This window comes from Ranitomeya imitator, chromosome 3, assembly GCF_032444005.1.
Source record: "Ranitomeya imitator isolate aRanImi1 chromosome 3, aRanImi1.pri, whole genome shotgun sequence".
NCBI classification, from domain to species: Eukaryota; Metazoa; Chordata; class Amphibia; order Anura; family Dendrobatidae; genus Ranitomeya; species Ranitomeya imitator.
In genome coordinates, this window is record NC_091284.1 from 579,051,814 (window position 1) to 579,074,088 (window position 22,275).

The following is a 22,275-nucleotide window of genomic DNA, read 5'->3' on the forward strand; positions in this document are numbered from 1 at the left end:
ATCATGCAGCCAATCTCTTTCTCTGAAACACTGCAGAGTTTGAGTCAAACATACTTGGCTGAAATCATGCAGCCAATCTCTGAGACATGCTGCCCATGGATCGAGCAGTATGTATAAGCTGTCAGGTTCCCCTGAAACCCTATGAGCCAATTAGGCAATTTTCTTATAAATGTGCAGCTGAACCATAGAACTTTTTAATTCTAACAAATTGGCTCCTCCAGTGATTCTAATGGCTCATAATATGTATATAGCATCTGTCTGTGTAAACTCTAGTGGGACAGTTAGGTTGCTATACACAGTAGAAAGATGTTGGTTGACCACTCACTTGGTCCACATGTCTTTTTCGTTCCCCACCCATATACATGCCCAACTTCTACTACAAGAAGAAAAGGCTCAGTCCTGATGAAATCCAACTGCTTGATCCGTACCTCCCCTAACATTTGGTGACAGGAAGAAGTTGAGGCCTCCAAACACATTAGATTGTTGATTGGTCCCAACATAATTGTTCCCACATCTCCATACATTGGTGTAAAGACCGCATTACAAGTAAGAAATTACTATAGCATGCTGTATGCCGACATTAGGGCAGCATGTAATGCTGGAGAATTTCGCACTGGAGCCAGGAGAATTGGTAATAGAGCTCTGGACCATACAAGCTGTTGCTCCCAATTGGGCCAAGCTAAGTTACCTTACTTTGGTTCTTCATTATGTAGATTTTAAAATATTTTGAAATCTTGTATTTTTTTTTGTCCAGAGCTGGGAGCACAAATTCTAAGCTTTTCTTTTATTTGTTTTTTACTTTTTTTCTTTATATATACTGTTGCCTAAGGCTTCACACTGAGCTGTCAGCAACAGTGTCTGTGAATTTCATGTATCACTGTTTGACTCTTCCCGTTTCTTCCTGCTCAGGTGGAGCCGTTCTTTGTCACGCTATCTCTGTTTGATATCAGAGCCAACAAGAAGATCTCTGCAGACTTTCCTGTGGACTTGAACCATGCCTCCGTGAGGCAAATGATCCCTCCTCCTCCTCAGCCGCTACTAAACGGCAGTGGGGACTATGGGCGGAGGATTTTAGGGTCTGTGCAAGAGTCAATGCTGCAGTATCCCAAACAGGTAGCGACTAATTTTTTGTGGGTCATATATTCCTTTAAAAAAAATTAAATGCTTCTAAATAATTCAGGCTTGAAGTTTTCAGTAACGGTTAAGGAAATGGTAAGGCATGGGAAGATGTTTCTAAATAATTGAAGCATCTTTGCATTTTCCATGCTGTGTAGAGCTGAGTGCCCCTTCTTGTAAGGTGAATGTGAAGCTGAGGAAAGTGCTGCGTGATCAGAAGTAATAGACGATGGAAAATAGGCACTGATTACTCCGTGGGAGGAAACGGCTTTCAGTTCCTAATGTTTTCCTTTGTGCTAATGCTACAGGTTGTTTCCCCTTTTAATCTCCTTTACATCTAGGAGCGGTGTGTTTAATGTATTCTCTCAGCCACTTCTCCTCCCCGCTGCTAGAATACGAGTGCGGAGACGACGGCATGTTTAGTCACTATGGCACAATGCAGCCTGGATGTCACCAGAAATGTATTATCTATTACCCCATTGTGCCGACCGCCAGGCCTGTTCTCAGGGGAGATGCTGCTTTTAATGTCAAACTTGATTGAATCTGGTGTTGACATGGAGCCCCCCTATCCCACTGTGATCTCCTATTGGTTGCGGATGTTTACACCCTTATCTAAATAATAGGAGGAAGTCGCAGGCAATTATTATAGTATAACGATAGCAGAAGAAAGGGATGTGGGAATCTGATAAGGATCATAGAAGGCTGCTGTGCCCGGTGTTGGGAGACGCGTGGATCGGAGTCCTGTCTATCAGAGGTTTTATCATGTTCGGGTTGTCACGTCATAAGTCCGTGCCAGTCGGCTGGTCACTGCTCACATCAGTATAACCCAGAAAACACAGCTTCACTCTGAAATGCTATGAGATGTAAGCATTGAATATATGAAATTGTAACTGCATTACTGCTATTGGAAATGTTAAAAAATGAAAGTACTTGGCTCACAAAATGGCCGATTCATGAGAGCCCATCAGCCGCGGCAAGGCGTACCCCTTTGACAGGACCCTAACTTTGAAAGTCTACAATTGTAATGGCAGGCGCAGGATCCAGCTCAAGGCTGATGGGAGGATTGCTCAGCCAGAAAGGAGTGTGCTACAAAAATAATAAACTGACCAGTACCTCCAAACAGAATAAAGCAAGTGTGACCAGGTGCAAGCCATCACATCACTAGTTATAAAATCTTGCCTGTTCTCTCCTGCTTTTATCTCGTTGGTACGGATTGTTCTGAACCTATGATGAAGTGTTCTATAGAAGCGAACACCGTCATAATCAGGTGTTCATCTGAAGCACCCATAAGTATATCGGATTCAACTACCATACCATATCTACCTGCAATTCTTCTTTTTCAGGGTATATTTTCTATAACGTGTCCCCATCCTGATATCTTCCTTGTGGCCAGGATAGAAAAGGTTCTTCAAGGCAGCATTACTCACTGTGCAGAACCCTACATGAAGAGCTCAGACTCCGCCAAGGTATGTGCAGACGACGTGCAATGTATGAGACCAGGATTAAGTGTTAACCCCATATTACAGCGACCCAAAGTAATTCATGACGGCAATCTGGGCGCCATAAAGTACACGGATATTCCAATTTTGTTTGCGTATTGGCATTTTTTACAGTCCGTGATCGGAACCATTTAACTTTTCGGGGGAAAAGGAAAATAAAACTCTTTAGATTCACATATATTCTCCTCCAGAAATCTCCTAAGTCTATCGATTTTAAACAAGAATGTTTCTGTTCACTGATGGGAAGCTATAATGAAAATGGTACCTTGCGTGGACATTTGAAGCAGCTGTGTACATGTTCATACTGTGAATGCTGCCCGCTTCAGGGAAACTGGACTAAGGGACTGACTCCTTCGGCCTTTATGTGGCTCCTAATACTTTAGGGTATAAAATCCTAGAAAACTTTCTAAGCTCAGTTTGGTTATTCTACAGTAAATGGAGAAGAAAAAACTGCAACAATCTGCTTTCATTTTAAACTAAAAAACCTTGTAAAGTCAAGATCGTGCTTGCTACATTTCTTCCCGAGTTGTTTTATACAGGGTGTAGCTCCAGTCCGTGACTGCAGGTTGTAATGGTTGCCACAACAATTTTCTTGCGGTTTACTTTCACGGGCTATAAAAAGGAGTTTTTCATATTTTGGTATATTGGAAAAAAAGCAATTCTAATCTAGTTTCTGAAGTTTGTTTTCTCAAAGAGTAAAGATAATTAGAGAATCTGTCACCAGATTTTCCTTGCCTCTTCTGAGGGCAGCAAAAAGAAATAAGAGACCCTGATTCCAGCTGAGGGTCGCTTACTGGGCCTCTTTTTGTGGTTTTGATAAACACTACTTAATCTGCCGCAGATCTTCTAGCCCAGTGATAAGCTCTAGTTATGTAGTCCTTTATATTTATCAGCTCCAGCTATTTCCTCCCCACTGTTAAATAATAGCTTTTTGACTATGCACAGCATTGGAAAAGGGCTATCAGTTTTGCAGGTAGGATTAGACAGAACTCGTCATTGAAAAGACTAGCAGAGCTGCAGCAGAAAAAAAGGTGATTTTATCAGCTATAGCAAGATGACCACTGGACACATTGCTGGAATCAGGGTCTCTTTCCCTATTTTATACTGCCCTGAGATTTGGAATGACCGATTTTCATTACGGCATTTCCAAGTTCTGAGCTTTCTTTTGAAACCTTTACTATGATTAGAGCATGTGATTCATGAATCATCTTCAACCTCTTTCATCGGTAACATATACAATAGAACTCCACTTTTATGTACATCTGCACAACGGACACAACGTTCTCTGTGCACCTGAAAACCATTACCTGAAATTCCTTGTAAATGCATCTCAGGCCCCTGTTCCATTACTACATAGCTGAACCCTCTTTTCCAGCAAGGTGCCAAAAGTATCTAAAACACATAGCAAATTTTGTGCAAGGCATGTCATACTTTTTTTTTGTGCAAGTTTACCCAAAATTCTGTCGCATTTAGCTTAGTAAATCTCCATCACTGTTCATTCCCCATTACCATTTCAACGCGCGCTCCATATTGACCTACATAACATAAACTTACAGATGGACAGAGGATGGATGGGCTGTTCCCTTGAGTCTTGTCATTCCTTTTTATTCAATGAGATATAGGATTGTCCATACAATGACTGCCATGTGGCCCTGAGATGAAAAGTGACAATTCTCTCAGGGTTTTACCTTTCTCTGGCATACAGTTAGGTCCATATATATTTGGACAGAGACAACATTTTTCTAATTTTGGTTCTAGACATTACCACAATGAATTTTAAATGAATGAATTTTAAACAAAACAATTCAGATGCAGTTGAAGATCAGACTTTCAGCTTTCATTTGAGGGTATCCACATTAAAATTGGATGAAGGGTTTGGGAGTTTCAGCTCCTTAACATGTGGCACCCTGTTTTTAAAGGGACCAAAAGTAATTGGACAATTGACTCCAAGGCTATTTCATGGACAGGTGTGGGCAATCCCTACGTTATGTCATTCTCAATTAAGCAGATAAAAGACCTGGAGTTGATTTGAGGTGTGGTGCTTGCATTTGGAAGGTTTTGCTGTGAAGTAAACATGCGGTCAAAGGAGCTCTCCATGCAGGTGAAATAAGCCATCCTTACGCTGCGAAAACAGAAAAAACCCTTCCGAGAAATTGCTACAATATTAGGAGTGGCAAAATCTACAGTTTGGTACATCCTGAGAAAGAAAGAAAGCACTGGTGAACTCATCAATGCAAAAAGACCTGAGCGCCCACGGAAGACAACAGTGGTGGATGATCGCAGAATTATCTCCATGGTGAAGCGAAACCCCTTCACAACAACCAACCAAGTGAACAACACTCTCCAGGAGGTCGGCGTATCAATATCCAAATCTACCATAAAGAGAAGGCTGCATGAAAGTAAATACAGAGGGTTCACTGCACGGAGCAAGCCACTCATAAGCATCAAGAATAAAAATGCTAGACTGGACTTTGCTAAAAAACATCTAAAAAGCCAGCACAGTCCTGGAAGAACATTCTTTTGACAGATGAAGCCAAGATCAGCCTCTACCAGAATGATGGAAAGAGAAAAGCATGGCGAAGGTGTGGTACAGCTCACGATCCAAAGCATACCACATCATCTGTAAAACACTGCGGAGGCAGTGTGATGGCTTGGGCATGCATGGCTGCCAGTGGCACTGGGTCACTAATGTTTATTGATGATGTGACACAGGACAGAAGCAGCCGAATGAATTCTGAGGTATTCAGAGACATACTGTGTGCTCAGATCCAGCCAAATGCAGCCAAACTGATTGGTCGCCGTTTCATACTACAGATGGACAATGACCCAAAACATAAAGCCAAAGCAATCCAGGAGTTTATTAAAGCAAAGAAGTGGAATATTTTTGAATGGCCAAGTCAGTCATCTGATCTCAACCCAATTGAGCATGCATTTCACTTGTTAAAGACTAAACTTCAGACAGAAAGGCCCACAAACAAACAGCAACTGAAAACCACTATAGTGAAGGCCTGGCAGAGCATCAAAAAGGAGGAAACACAGCGTCTGGTGATGTCCATGAGTTCAAGACTTCAGGCAGTCATTGCCAACAAAGGGTATTCAACCAAGTACTAAAAATGAATATTTTATTTAAAATTATTGAATCTGTCCAATTACTTTTGGTCCATTTTAAAACCGGGTGGCACATGTTAAGGAGCTGAAACTCCTAAACCCTTCATCCAATTTTAATGTGGATACCCGCAAATGAAAGCTGAAAGTCTGAACTTCAACTGCACCAGAATTGTTTTGTTTAAAATTCATTGTGGTAATGTCTATAACCAAAATTAGAAAAATGTTGTCTCTGTCCAAATATATATGGACCTAACTGTATGTTACAATCCTAAAAGATAGTCGTCATTTTTCCATTCTGCAAAAATATTATAAATGCATATAGATTTTCTTGGAGCGCCAAAGATTAGCTGAGAGCTCGACTCATAAAACTCCAGCACTTCCATTAAGAATGAATGGAACAATCAGCCCTTGTTCCATTCAGCTAGGGCTCTTCAGAGCCCCTGGCTCTTGATATAGGTGGGTGCCATGGTGGTTGGACCCTCAGCTATCAGAAAGTTATCCCCTATCTGATGGAAAAGGTCTAACTTTTAAACTTCCTTTAAAGGGAATCTGTAAGCAGGTTTTGCTACGCAATGTGAAGCTAGCAGGTTGAAACACAGAATTAAGGGATGTGTCTCTTGTCAAAGTGTGTGCTGTGTTTACATATTGTGACGGATTTATCACTAATAGATTAACATTGCCGGACTAGTCCAGCACCTCCTCCTGTGATTAGCAGCTCACTGTGTATGGACTTTGTACATACAGAGCCTAGTGTGGGCGGGGCTAGCTTCCTCAGCTCTGCTTCAGTTTAAATCTAAAAACTCTGATTGTGTCAGAACAATTGCACCCAGTAATCTAAGTGATACCTTGTTGGATTCAGGGTCTCTTTGCCTACATCAGCCTGCTCTGCGATGAGGTACCAAAAACCTGCTGTCAGTTTCCCTTTAAGTAAGGTAGAATATTCTCAGTGGACACCTAGTAAACGCACTTCTTTCTGGATTTCCCCTTACGCAGTCTGTGGATCAGATACAGTTGTTTTCCTCTCCAAGGAGACTTTTGAAGGGCAGATTGTGCTTAGTAAAGCCCTTTGTGTTTATAACTGTCTGTACATACAGTATTTGGTGCTGAATTATTTATGGCGTTAAACATTTATAACCATGCCTGCGGTAGCTTTGTCTTGACTGTAATGACTGTGGCGAATCCACTCTTAAATGCTTTATTTTCATCCATTCCATTTCCAGGTAATGATCTGAGTTAATATGTGTGTGTGTGTGTATATATATATATATATATATATATATATATATATATATATATATATATATATATATATATATATATATATATATATATATATATATATATATATATATATATATACACACACATATATATATATATATATACCTAGTAGTATCCATAGCACCTGTTGATATCTGCTCTTCCAATACTGTTATTTTACTAATAATGCGCTTATTTTTCCATGAACTTTACTAGGTGGCACAGAAAGTTTTGAAGAATGCCAAACAGTCATGCAGCAGGCTTGGGCAGTACAGAATGCCATTTGCCTGGGCAGCAAGGTGAGATGTGGATATAAATGGGTTCTTAGCAACTTAAAGAACACATTATTTCTTCATTAAACCACAGCTGACAAGATTGAGAGATTTCCAGATTGCTAAACAACCATGCGACCTGTGGGTTCTCACCACCAATGTTGAATGGGCAGGAGAGCAAAATTAATATGACACTTTAAAGAATCAACAAGGGGATAACTGGCTGATTGTTAGAGGTCTGACTGGTGTGACTTTGAGCTATCCGAGAACTGAATGGAACTGCGATACACATGCTTGACCTCTGCTCCATTCATTGTCTACCGAAGAAAAAGTCAAGTACTATGAAATTCTGCTCTAAAAACTAGGCCTATTTTCAAGATTGCAATGGGTCCCACCTGTCAGATTCCTAGCAATCAGTATGTACATAGGGTATGTTACATAGGGTATTTACAGTATGTTTTATCTGCAATGTGGGAATGTCTTAAAATATTTTAAAAAATTCTTGGCTGGAGTTCTGCAACTAGGCTCTGATTTTTGATGCCCATGGTTTGGGTTGCATGAATCAACTGAAAGGTTTTCTTTAAAGTGACGCTATGTGACTGCAGACTCGTGAAACCTCACAGTGCGCACACTTCTCTGGGGTGTGTGACCGCAACAATGTGATTTGCATACATGCGGTCACATGCCGACTAGACATGCATGGCCTTGCTCAATGCAAATGTATTGAGCGAGGCTGGACACATCTAGTTGGAATGTGACTGGAAGTATGCATATTACAGCAATTGCCAGAATCTGAGAATCCTCACAGCTCTCAGTGAGCGCGCTGTGAGTATTCACCAGTCTGCAATTACGCAGAGTGACACAGACTTGTACGCTAGTGCCGGACAACTCCTTTAGCTTTTCAAATATCTACATAGGAAAATACTGAGTGCAACATTACATCTTAAGCCAATACTTTAATATATTTTTTTATAGACCTCTATTTAAGGATACATCTGGGACCCTGGACAAAGGTGGAAGATTTTCTCCAATCTATAAACAAGACAGCAACAAGCTTTCAAATGAGGACATGCTTAAATTGCTTGCCGACTTTAGAAAGTAAGTGTTTTGTGATTGTGCATTAATCATGGTATGTAGTGTGGGCTTCATAAGAGATCTGGGCGCAAAAAGCTGTCTACTTAAGGTCATTGCTACACGACAAGGTCCACTTTCGAATGAGCTTAAGGCTAAGTGCACACGCTGCAGAATTGCCACGGAAATTTCCACGGCAATTCCGCAACTCCTGCCGCGGGTATATCGCATGTGGAATTGGCATGCGTATTCCCGCTAAACCCTGGCGTTTTCCAAGCGTAATTAGCTTGCAGAATGCTAGCGTTTTGCAAGCGATCTGTAGCATCGCTTGGAAAACTGATTGACAGGTTCTTCACACTTGCCAAACATAGTGTTTGACAAGTGTGACCAACTTTTTACTATTGATGCTACCTATGCAGCATCAATAGTAAAAAGATCTAATGTTAAAAATAATTTATAAAATGGTTATTCTCACCTTCCGACGGCCCCCGATCTCCTCAGCGGAGCACATGGCGGCTTCCGTTCCCAGGGATGCTGTGTGCGAAGGACCTGGGATGATGTCACTGTCACGTGACCGCAACGTCATCCCAAGTCCTTCGCACACAGCATCCCTGGGAACGGAAGCTGCTGCGTGCACCGCTGGGAGGCGGGAGGACTCCGGGGGCCTCCGTAAGGTGAGTATATCACCATTTTTTATTTTAATTCATTTTTTATACAGTGATATAGTGCCCAGTCCGTGGAGGAGAGTCTCCTCTCCTCCACCCTGGGTACCATCCGCACATGATCCGCTTACTTCAAGCATGGTGGGCATAGCCCCATGCGGGAAGTAAGCGGATCAATGTATTCCTATGTGTGCTGAATCCCCGCCATTCCGCAAATTAATAAACATACTGCGTTTTTTTCCGGAATGCGTTTCCGCTCAGAAAAAAAACGCAGCATGTGCATACAAAATGCGGATTGCATTCTTTTAATAGGATGCTTAATGTGAGCTTTTTTTTCGCAGTTTTATCGCGTTTTTATAGCGAAAAAACATGAAAAATCCGGAACTTGTGCACACAGCCTTAGTCTTCTTAGATATGGCCCACATCCTTCTAAAGCATCATCTAGTGTAATGCATTGGCATTCGTTTGATGGCGATCTCTTCGGGTGAAATGCTTCTTCTCGTATTAGGTATTGAAGGTTATATAATTAATACGCTTGAAAAATACAAAGATCCATAAAGTTCAACAAAGGGCCAAGAAAGCGCAAAGGGATAGGACACGTGCCCAACCACAATGCATGATTCAGGCTGAAACAAGGTGTCACGGAGACTCCAATCATAATAAAACATTTTTCAGCATTTATTAGTTGTATGATTTATTTTTATTATTGGCCTAGCATATGTTTTATAATTGGCAGGGAAATGTAGTCAATGTCTGCCGTCTGCAACTACAATCAGAGAATGACAACATGAGTGGCATTACTGACGGTGATGCTTCAGTCAAAATTAAAAATCCAAGGTATTATCCAGTGGAAACCAGAACCCTTGCCTTGAGATTGCTTTCAGACCCTGGTCAAAAGGGACCTGAAGGCTCTCCATACCCAAATCAGGGAGTCACTTACTCACAAAAATCTGACTAATAAGTAATTTACAGCAGTGAAAGAGTGTCAGATGACGACCAACTTAGTGATCCGCCAATCAGACAAGGCAGAATATGTGGTTATTTTAGACGCTACACTATATGCAGCATTAGTGTCCCTCATGCTAAATGATATTGGTACCTGCAAGAAACTTGAATCTGACCCTACCATTTTTCAAAAACTCGCCGTCTCAAATATTAGAGAAGGGCATAATAGACTCAAAAGCCAGGAAACTATTACTCATAGACCATCCCATAATAACAATATTTCATGGGTTACCCAAAACGCATAAGGTTTGCCCCCAACTTTACAACCGATTATTTTAGGAATGGGGTCCTTGAACGAGATGCTTAGTGAATGGTTGGATAATCATCTGCAACCTCTAACCATTGGAATACCGGGATTTATGGAAGGTAGCTCTTTGGTTTTGCGATATTTTGACGATTTCCATTGGATGTGGCTAATTTATATTCCACTATTCCACATTCATCTGCAGTCGCAGCCGTCCAATATCAATAATATATTGAGCAATTATAGTACTTATTCCAGTGATTTAAAACAATACATATTTACTGTTTGATATTGCATGCTCTCACCCAGCCTGTTCCAAAAACCAGCCAAAAAAGTCAGATGGTAAAATGTTTTTTTTTAATTGTAGTCGAAAGCACTGCAACAATTTGCTTCGGACGAAACCAAAGGTTTTCATTCGTCTCAAGGAGACATCTTTTGTATTGATGAATTTATTAATTGTGATATTCATCACATAGAATATTATATCTTATGTAATTTATGTAAAATAAACAAAACTTGAACAATATTGCCCCCCAAAAATGGGTCTTGGGGCTCTTTCAGACATAAGTGCGGTGACAGTTTTCACACGTACCGGAGACACTTACACATGTAGACGTATTCAAGTGAATGTGTCTGCACACATGTCAGTGTGTTTCCATGGACCATGCGTCCGTGGGCAAAACATGCTGACAAGTCTGTTTTTAACAGCTGCACGGGCCGCAAAATATCTCGCACACGTGTACACAAATGACATCAGTGTGACATGTACCGGCGCCTTGAAAGCAGTGGTACTGTTAGCGCTGTTCCCCAGCGGCGGGTGCTGAAGACTACTCTCATCATTCTCTCCTACTCTGCCGGCGATCAGCGTAGTGAAGATTGATGAGAGCAGTCTTCAGCACCCGGCGCTGGGGAACAGCACTAACAGTACCACTACTTCCCAGGGGCTGGTAGGTTTGGCACTGATGTGGCACACAATTGAGACACATATGCCACAAGTATCACACACACGGACACTGATATCTCTGGTACTGGTTTTTCCGGTACTGGAAGTTTCAGGACGTGTAAAACCGGCCTTACTCTGGTGCTGTTAAGCACTTTGTTACCAAACATAATGGTAGGACAGCTGGCAAAATGCCTCATGCTGTAGGATGCTTATTGGATATTAAACTTGGACAGAAATTATCCTGAAGGCATGAATTATAAGGGTATGTGCACACTTTGCGGATTTTGCTGTGGATCGGCAGCGGATTGGCCGCTCCAGATTCGCAGCAGTTTTCCCTGAGTTTACAGTACCATGTAAACGTATGGAAAACCAAATCTGCAGAGAACATGCTGCGGAAAATACCGTGCGGAAACGCTACGGTGTATTTTCCGCAGCATGTCAATTCGTTGTGTGGATTCCGCAGCGGTTTACACCTGCTCCTCAATAGGAATCTGCAGGTGGAATCCGCGCAAAAGCCACGGTAAATCCGCGTTTTACCTGCAGATTTTGTGAAAACGCTGTGGATTAATCCACACACGAATCCGCAACGTGTGCACATAGCCTTAGAGTGATCTTTTTTTTTTAGATTTATTGAATGTTTCATTATTTGTATTTATGTTGCAAATTTGCATGTTCTAGTTCCCTGCACACTTGTCAGTTACTCACATCACTCATAGATCCACTGTGATGGGCTTAGTACGCGACCATTGTTATTTCATTCCTATGCTATGATTAAAAGCGTCTACGATGCCAGAAACATGTCAGTTTTTTATCTTTGTTTTATGGCTTGAAGAATAAAAATACCGCTTTTATCTGTCCTCTTCCCTCCTTCCATTGAAAATGTAGGTTTGTGAACTTGAATTTAAAAGTTACGTTCACCAATTTTCAATTAAAAAAAGGTATTTTAGTTGCTTTAGGTATATTCTTGAATGTACAGGATTGCTCACAATTATTTTGGTTTTATTTTATTCCATAACCATAATGACTATATAAATGTTTTGATTTTGCACGTTACAGTATTAATGCCCTGACCTATAATGTATTCTAAGTATGCAAGTGGATGCATTATTTAAATATAGAGTTGCAGGATAATAAATATATAATGTGGAGGCTTTACAATTATCATTGGGTTTAATAAAGCACTAGCAGACAGCCACAGCCCCCCAAATCTAATTTTGACTTTATGCATTGAAGACAGTTAGGCTACTCCCTTTCTTCACCCATAAACAGGGACATTTAGTTCAGCATAGTCTTATAGTAATTGGGATAAGCAGATGATTCTGATAAATCTTGTCTTTCAGGAAACAAAGTAAATTGCATGTTAGTGTCCAGTGTGGCTTCCTTTTCACCTACAACAGATGTCTGGTTGCCCCATACACCTTAGATTGCCAGCAGACTTTTTCATGGCTTTGTACTACACATATCTAATGCGTCTAACCAGCTGTTAAAGTGACTGTTCCCCGGCACTGAAAAGTGGCACTACATTTCTGTTGTATGGTCACCCTACCATGTGCCGTCTGTTCACCTCCCGTTGACTTCTCTACTGTTGCTGACAGTTCAGTCCTCTTCCATCCAGGATGGCCACCACACTGGCATGGGGAGCAGCGGTAGGACTGAAATACCGCACAGGAGGCATGGTTCAGAATTACTGCTTTACTCCCCATGACAATGTTGCGGCCATCTTGGTATGTGAATGGGGAGGCCGGACCCAGCGGAAGAGGTAGCTGGAGGCAAACAAAAGACAACGGGTAGAAGGTCTATACATGACAAATGTATAGCCACTTCTTAGTGCAACAGTGAAGGCTTGTTCCTTAAAATGCTACATTGTTACATATTGTACATCAAACTGAAAATACTTTAACGTGGTTGTCCGGCCATAGACTGCAAGTCTAAATCCTCACATCGCGTGCACTGTGGACACGTGCCGATTAGATGGGCGCGGCCTCACTCAATGCAAGTGTACTGAGGGGGGCCGGACACAGTCTAGTCGGAATATGGCACATCGAATACTTGTGGTCACATGACCGCCTGGTGCCAGCACTGCAGAATCCTCAGATCGCGCTCACTGTGGACACGTGACGATTAGATGGGCGCGGCCTCACTCAATGCAAGTGTACTGAGGGGGGCCGGACACAGTCTAGTCGGAATGTGGCACATCACATACTTGTGGTCACATGACCGCCTGGTGCCAGCACTGCAGAATCCTCAGATCGCGCTCACTGTGGACACGTGACGATTAGATGGGCGCGGCCTCACTCAATGCAAGTGTCCTGAGGGGGGCCGGACACAGTCTAGTCGGAATGTGGCACACCGCATACTTGTGGTCACATGACCGCCTGGTGCCATCACTGCAGAATCCTCAGATCGCGCTCACTGTGGACACGTGCCGATTAGATGGGCGCGGCCTCGCTCAATGCAAGTGTACTGAGGGGGGCCGGACACAATCTAGTCGGAATGTGGCACATCGCATACTTGTGGTCACATGACCGCCTGGTGTCAGCACTGCAGAATCCTCAGATCGCGCTCACTGTGGACACGTGCCGATTAGATGGGCGCGGCCTCGCTCAATGCAAGTGTCCTGAGGGGGGCCGGACACAGTCTAGTCGGAATGTGGCACACCGCATACTTGTGGTCACATGACCGCCTGGTGCCAGCACTGCAGAATCCTCAGATCGCGCACACTGTGGACACGTGACGATTAGATGGGCGCGGCCTCGCTCAATGCAAGTGTACTGAGGGGGGCCGGACACAATCTAGTCGGAATGTGGCACATCGCATACTTGTGGTCACATGACCGCCTGGTGTCAGCACTGCAGAATCCTCAGATCGCGCTCACTGTGGACACGTGCCGATTAGATGGGCGCGGCCTCGCTCAATGCAAGTGTCCTGAGGGGGGCCGGACACAGTCTAGTCGGAATGTGGCACACCGCATACTTGTGGTCACATGACCGCCTGGTGCCAGCACTGCAGAATCCTCAGATCGCGCACACTGTGGACACGTGACGATTAGATGGGCACATCGCATACTTGTGGTCACATGACCGCCCGCGGCCAGCAGAATCCTCACAGTTCGCGTGATGTTGAGGGTTCACAAGTGTGCTGGCATATAAAGTGGCTGCAGACCAGTAACCTAAGGCCGGGCAACCTCTTTAAGCACCGTATGTAATCTTGCTACATACTTGTTTGGCTTGCAACATTCACATGACTTCGTAAAGTCGTTTCTATGGAACATGAATGCTGTCTGTCTGCTGTTAACTTAAATGATAAACTATGAATCGTAACACAGGGTCAGAATAGAACATGGATACATGCATTTATTTTATTGGAATGGACATTTCTTTTGCTGTTTTTTTTTTTTTTTTTTGTCCATTTGACTCCAAAATATCTATTTTTCACAATTTCAATCTATTTAATAAAATAGTTTCATAAAGAAATACAACTCTTCCTGAAAAAAAAAAAGCCCAAGCCTTCATTTCAACATAAAAATAAAAAAGTTACATCTCTTGGTACTTGGGGATAAAAACACAAAAGTGAAAAAAAAATAAATGAATGCCACATCAATGTGGATAAAAAAAATTGCCACTCAGCCGAACTCCCTTGTAAGGTGCTTACTTTTGTGTTAGGCATTTTCAGGGCCCGAAAAACATCTGGCAATCAAATGATTAATTATCGAGAGCAGATGTTCAGATAAAAGAAAGTGTAGCAATAAAGTAGGTTGTATTGAAGCACTCTGGGGGACCCGTTTCATAAAATGGTATTTAGAATAGTGTTTCTTCTGAAATTTGACATATTCGCTCCATCTGAGAATGTGCTTCTGTCTTCTACACATCTTTTGACTTCCAAAAGCATGAGCGCAATCTGTAAGAAACTATTCCTGCCTTCTGGGTTAAGAAAGAGTCAATTTGGGATTTATTGATATGTTGAGGGAATTCTAATAACTGAATCAAATAGTGTAATACGAAACCTGGTTATTCTATGTTTCCTACTCACTAGTACTTGTTTGTAAGCATAATATAATCTTCTTCTTGTAGACCTGAGAAGTTAAGCAAGCTTCCGGTAATATTAGGAAATCTAGACATCCACATTGACAATGTTTCTCCAGATTTTCCAAGTAAGAGCCTTATTTTCTGGTAATGGCATCATCTGTAAATGCATGACCATTGCTTCGGCTTCTCATTATCTGTGTGATATTGTAGATTACGTGAACTCCTCGTACATTCCCATGAAGCAGTTTGAGAACAATGCCGACACCGTGGTCACATTCGAAGTAGAGGAGTTTGTTCCTTGCATTCCCAAACACACGCAACCATTCACCATCTACAATAACCATCTCTATGTTTATCCAAAGCATCTGAAATATGACGGCCAAAAGGCATTTGCAAAGGTAATTTTGGAATGGTTTGTATTTGGTAATAACATGGCGGCGCCCCGTTTCAGGACGTTATGTTCACACATATCCACCTGAAAGAGGTTGTTTCTTGTGGATATAAATCATGTGACTGGCATCACCATAACGCCTGAGCCTAAGGGTACATCCACCTGGAGACCATTTCCACAATGGTATTTTCGCAACAAAATGAGCCCATTTCACTGCAGAACCCCTCCATAATTGCTGCAGATTTCTCTTTCATTTATGGATAATCACCTTGCTTTAGTCAGATATTTATATTGTTTTCTCACCAAACTGTCCTTTCGTCAGATTAATTTTGAGTTGAAGGGGTTGTCTGCTACTCGGACAGTTCGTCTCAATCCCTACGTTTCCCCCCAGTAAAATAATCCTTATACTGACTTCCAGTGCCGGCACCGTTACAGTGGTGTCGGCATTGGCTCTCCAGGGGCTCATGTGACATATCGTGTGGCCAATTAACACTGGCTTCATTGTTCCCTCCATCAGACAAATCAAAACATCTGGGGGAAGTGAGAGAAAGCCGCGGCTGTCACTTCCTCCAGATGTCACTTACATCCGTAAGAGAGGAGCTGATTGGCTGCAGTGATCATGTGACATAACCTCACGTGATTCCAGGGAGAGCCAGTGCCAACGGCGCTGGCATCAGAGGTTAGTTCCTGGGGGAAAGCCTAGAGATTGAGAAGCGGTTGTCCAACTAGTGGACACCCCCTTTAAAGTGTCTATTAACTGTTTACCCTCATAATACTGTAGTCATATGTAAGAAATTTTATTTTTTTAGGCAAGGAATATAGCAGTGTCAATAGAATTCAGAGAGTCTGATGACGATGAGGCACAGCCATTAAAGGTTTGTGGCAAGTTTATTTTCTACACCTAGTATTCTAATGTTCGTTTTTGTCTACAATTTTACATAAATATGAAGTGATACATTCCATTCCTTTTCTCTTACTAATCGTTAGTTACTGCTTGGATTAAGACCATATAATTGTTTTCACTTTAGTGCATATATGGCAGACCTGGCGGCCCTGTGTTTGTGAAGAACGCTCTCGCTGCTGTTCTGCACCATCAACAGAATCCAGAGTTCTATGATGAGGTGGGTTTGTGGATATTGGAAGCTATATCTTTTTTAAAAAAAAAGGTTCTGCTACATTCTGTTTTGTCATTTTGTGAAACATGAATGTCTGTTCACTTTTACTAAACCTTGAAAAACATTTATATTTTTACGAAAAATTACCACTGTCAAGTTAATGAAGTTGTCCATTACCCTTCACTTGGCCCTCCTAAAATAATAAAGCCGGCCCTGGAAAAGTCGATTATCCGTGACCTACCCCTTGGCCCCACTCCCAACGATCAAAGGACAAAAAACATTTCTTTGGATATTAATGGCCACAGCAGCCAATTTATTAATAATTTAAACAAGACACTTGGTGGGGTCCTCGAAGCCATAAAGTTATAAAGTCTGGTGGTTTTCCCCATGGCATTGCCCCTTCCCCCTCTTTACTCCTAGCTGTGTTTTATTTTAGCTCAGGAGCACCGTGAGTCTGAAGGAAGAGGTTGCCTTCACACTGTTAACGTGAACCCGACATTCCATCGCCAGGTGTCACCCAAAACTCACGACCATGTGACCCCGAAATACCATCACCGGGTGTCACCCACTTTCGTGTTAATGTGACCCCCGACATTCCGTCGCCGGGTATCACCCAATTATCACCAGACCACCACTGCATAACCAACCAATGAAGGGGAGTCTTGCCTTTCAAGAATCCCCACTTCAAATTTTTACCAACTTCGAGGACCCACCAACGCCTCGAGATATTGATGACCCTTCGACTCAGAGTCATCCGCCAGCACTCAGGAGAGGAAAAAAAACCCCTGTGGGGGAAAACCTCCAGGGATCCATGGCAGACGAATTGCCCTTCCCTTGGGCCTAGAAGGAAACATGCCAAATTAACATTACACTTTTGTATTATCGCCATGTTGCTGCCGCCTATAATCGCCACTTTGACCTGGAGTTCCTCCTTCTCGGGTGGGTGGATCTTGTTGTCCAGCTGTCCGTGGTCAAAGAGAACCCCTCAGCCCCGTCCAGTCCTTTTTAACCCTTTCCTTGAGACCCCACCTTCTCTTGCACTATGTCATTTCCTCCCTGCCCTATAGCCATGCCCCCCCCTCCCAGCTCATCATCGACCTTACCCCCTCCCTTAGCCCCCGCGCCTCCCGGCTTCTCCCCATTGCCGCTCACTCTCTTCCAGTGTCATGTCCCCATTCCTCTACCCTTGCGTGTGCGTCCAGCGGATACTATACACTCCCCTCCTGTGCTGGTGCGCTGTCGGCTCTCGTTCTCCCCGGAACTCCTGTGCTGCTGTTGTGACACATGATACCAGCGCCCAATCAGCGCCAGCATCACTGTACCCGTCTCCTGTCAAATTGAGCATGAAGAGTAAGTCCGAGATCAGCTGTAGTCCCACTTGTGGACGTCAGACCCTTGTACCACCCTCATGGAGTCTGTTTCTAACAGTTTGAGCATGGATGTTAGTGGCCTGCTGGAGGTCATTTTGCAGGGCTCTGGCAGTGCTCCTCCTATTCCTCCTCTCACAAAGGAGGAGGTAGCCGTCCTGCTGCTGGGTTGTTGCCCTCCTATGGCCACCTCTACGTCTCCTGGTGTATTGGTCTGTCTCATGATACAGTATCTGCTCCATACTCTGGACACTGTGCTGAAAGACACAGGAAACCTTTTTGCCACAGTTCGCATTGATGTGCCATGCTGGATGAGCTGCACTAACTGAGCAACTTCTGTAGGTTGTAGACACCGCCTCATCTTACTGTACCTCTAGGGGTGAGAGCAATAACAAAATGCAAAAGGGACCAAAACAACAGAGAAAATGGATGAAAACAGAGAAATGGTCTGTGGCCACCCCCTGCAGAACCACTCCTTTATAGGAGTTGTATGTTAATTGCCTGTCATTTCTACCTGTTGTCTGTTCCAATTGCACAACAGCAGGAGATACTGATTCACAATCAGTGTTGCGTCATAACTGGACAGGTTGATTTCACACAAGTGTGATTGACTTGGTGTTACATGGTGTTGTTTAAATGTTACCTTTATTTTTTTGAGCAGTGTGTATTATTTCTAGTTGCTCAAATGTGTATAGAAACAATTATGTCAGGTAATTTAAAGGGAATGTGTCAGCAGAATTTGCACATGAAGCTCTTTCAAAGACAAGTCCAGCAATACAGGTTTACATGGCCAGTCTGTTCCTCTGTTACTGAGAAATCAGTGTTTGTAAAGGAGGCTGTAGATATGAAGCTTCGGTTATCCTGCTTTATTCCCCGCCCAGTGTCTGATCTTCCTAGTTGACTGATGGCTCTTTTGTCTGAAGTCACACAGCAAACAGGCTGTCAGTCAAGCAGGAGGAGGTGGCACTGGGTGGGGAATAGAGCCGGAGTGACAGAGGCTGCTGCTCTATTCACATCAGCCTCATTTGTATGTCAATTAAATGCTTATTTCTCAGTTATGGAGGAATAGACTGGCCATGGGAAGGTGTTCTTTATCAAGTATAGGGTTTTTTTCTGTCTCCTTTATGCTTATATAAGTGTTTTAATTATAATCAACAAATAAACATTATTGTTTGTATCTGGTAACATGCCATGCCAATCTTCTTCACAACATTCCTTTAGGTCGTGATTACACTATGTAAGGTGGATGTATGATGGCTCTGCCTCTGTTCTCAAGTCACTAAAATTAGTAAGAGGCGCAGTCTTATTGTGGCATCTTGTTTGTTTAGGCTATAAAAAGTCTCCTTTGTTAAAGCTGGCTAGCTGTGAAGAGGAGTTAATGTGATAAGTGTCATTTAAGGCATGTTTTTTCCATTCTTACAGATTAAAATAGAGCTGCCCACACAGCTTCATGAAAAACACCATTTGTTGTTCACTTTCTTCCATGTCAGCTGCGATACATCAAGCAAAGGAGGCACCAAGAAGAAAGATGTCATAGAAAGCCAAGGTTTGGCCAAATAAAAGCATTAAGATGACACTGGCATTTAATTACCAGGACTTACTTATTAATGCTGATCAAGATAATAAATCTGAGAATCCCTGTGACTGCATAATGGGACTCTCACAAGGAAAAAAATATTATTTTTGAAGAAAATTAGTATGTAAAGCCAAGGGAATGGTAACATTTCATAAGATTTCCTGCTTCAGTACATTGGCCATGTATTCAACTTATTGATTAGCTCTAACCGTTTTTTTCCACGTGACTCCATTTTTAAGATTTAGGTTTTTTTTCTTGTTTTTGTAAGATTACAATCCTGTAAACCAAAGACATCTACTTCTGGCATGATAATCATATAAGTCCTTGGCAGAACTTGCACATGTTTTTTATTTCTTGTTGCCTAAACTGCATCCCTATTACAGAAAATCTGTCACCAGATTTTTGCTAACTCACCTGAATGCAGCAAGATGTAGAGATAGAGACCCTGATTCCAGCACTGACTCAATTATTATACAGTTTAGTGCAGTTTTGATATAATCACTGGGGTTTTTTTTTCTGCTGCAGATCCAGCAGTTCTCTATATAACCCTATCCTCACAACTGATTGGCAGCTTTCTGTGTACACTGTGCATAGGCAGAAAGCTGCCAATCAGTGATGTGGGCGGGGTTATACAGAATTCATGAATATGGAGGACTACATGGCAGCAGGTTTACTAGTCCTCTAGTGATAATTTGTTGCTGATAAAACAGTGATTTTATCAAAATGATTGCCCTGTAAAGTGACACCATCACTGGAATCAGGGTCTCTGTCTCTACATTATCCTGCTCTCAGATTAGGTGGCAAAACCCCTTTTAACACCCACTTTATTATTTAATATCCATAAATTTTGTAATATCTACCTCAAATTGTGCAGGGAGATAAACCATTTTGCAATCTGAGTGAAGAATATAGGTCTTATCTCAGAGGACTAGTAAGGGAGAGAGGCATGTATGTCTCCTCAGTGGCAAATATAGGTCAGTGTCTTAAGTAACTGATGGGGAATGTGTGCTTTTGTGCGTGTATTGGCAGAGATTCCTAGAAAGCTCGTCCGCGCTGGATCCACACTGCTATCGCTTTATGTTCTTGTTTATTCTAGGATTGTAGCTGAATTGTGCTTCCTTTGGATGATATGCTGGGGTGGTATTTGCATGCACGGTATGTGAGTGGTGTGTTTTCTGCATACAGTTGGCTTTGCCTGGCTGCCTTTGCTGAAGGACGGTCGAGTGGTCACCAATGAGCAGAACATTCCAGTATCTGCCAACCTTCCTGCAGGATACCTGTGCTATCAGGAGCCCGGGATGGGCAAGGTATAAAGCATCCGGATTTCTTACCGTGCTGCATACAATGAAAGACTCACGTGCTAAACATTTCTTTATTTATATATTTTATTGTGATGTTTCTTTCCTAAGCAGCATTCTGGACCAGAAATTAAATGGGTGGATGGAGGCAAGCCGTTATTAAAGATTGCCACTCATCTGGTGTCCACTGTATATGCACAGGTATCTACATGTATTGTTAACGAGAAGATTTCTGCTGACAATTATTAGTGTTTAGGTTTGGATATTCGTCTTTCACATTATTATACATGCATATATGTGGAAATGTTTCCATAATTCTCTACAATTAAAGGGGATGTCCCCTTTCAGAAAACTGCTAGAAGCTAGAGTAGTCATACGAAAACAAACTGAGTATTATTTACGCCTGTTCAAGTTAAATCATGTATAAAGTGTCATTTTCATTTTTTGCACTTAGGATCAGCACTTGCACAACTTCTTTCAGTATTGTCAGAAAACAGAGTCTGGACCCCAGGCATTAGGAATTGAGCTTGTGAAATATTTAAAGGTAAATCCAAATATAATAACATCATCTGAACATAATTATATATTATTTTTACAACATTGATAACGGACTTATCTAGTGACGGAATGTTTCACTTGATATATCACTTCGATGGAGTTTACGATGTAAAAAGGTAGACACTGGAGTTGATAGAAATGATTTTCATGACCACGGTCCAGTAGTCCCTGGTTTAGTATATCCGACATGAAGTTAGCATTTCCTTCTCTATAGTGACTAATCAAAGAGGATGTGGTCCAGCAGTCCCGAGCCGCTGATGTGGCCCTTGGACCTGGATAATGCTAATTGTTGCTTAACTTAAGTAGACACGGATTTAGGTATAGAATTGTATATAATTATACGGAGTGATGGGCATCAATTAAAGTTGGAAATCACCTTAGGGTTAGAAGATGAAGGATGAAATGTGAGCCGATCATTCGGAAACATTTGCTGTATGCGACTCTCTTAGGCTGGTTTCACACTTGCATTTCAAAACGCATGCATTTAAAAAAAAAACGCATGGTGAAAAAACGCATGTAAACGCGTGCAAACGCTGCGTTTTTTTGACCCATGCGTTTTTGCATGTGGTGAAAAAAACGCGGCGTTTTGACGCGTTTACATGCGTTTTTTCATGCATTTGCATTTTTAAACGCATGCAGATAAATGTGTGACAGCTGCCAATCATCAAAATAAAGTAAAAAACCCACTATAAACAGAAAGAGCTAGGGGTAGGGTTAGGGGTAGGGATCCTAACCCTAAAGGGATCCTACCCCTAACCCTAAAGG

General features: G+C 42.2%; 1 protein-coding gene across 11 annotated transcripts in view; it reads left to right on the forward strand.

The window, feature by feature from the left end:
* DOCK9 (dedicator of cytokinesis 9) overlaps positions 1–22,275 on the forward strand; it is a 350,201-nt gene that overhangs the window by 220,428 nt on the left and 107,498 nt on the right. For 6 of the 11 annotated variants that reach the window (XM_069757993.1, XM_069757997.1, XM_069757990.1 and 3 more), the window contains exons 12-23: positions 910–1,113; positions 2,460–2,582; positions 7,200–7,282; positions 8,231–8,353; positions 15,251–15,330; positions 15,416–15,603; positions 16,406–16,471; positions 16,625–16,717; positions 19,501–19,624; positions 20,840–20,961; positions 21,067–21,153; positions 21,407–21,496. In XM_069757993.1, the coding sequence (XP_069614094.1) occupies positions 910–1,113; positions 2,460–2,582; positions 7,200–7,282; positions 8,231–8,353; positions 15,251–15,330; positions 15,416–15,603; positions 16,406–16,471; positions 16,625–16,717; positions 19,501–19,624; positions 20,840–20,961; positions 21,067–21,153; positions 21,407–21,496 (1,383 nt within the window). Of the gene's footprint in view, positions 1–909; positions 1,114–2,459; positions 2,583–7,199; positions 7,283–8,230; positions 8,354–15,250; positions 15,331–15,415; positions 15,604–16,405; positions 16,472–16,624; positions 16,718–19,500; positions 19,625–20,839; positions 20,962–21,063; positions 21,154–21,406; positions 21,497–22,275 lie in introns of all 11 variants that reach the window. The other 5 variants (XM_069757992.1, XM_069757989.1, XM_069757994.1 and 2 more) reach the window with 1 other exon arrangement.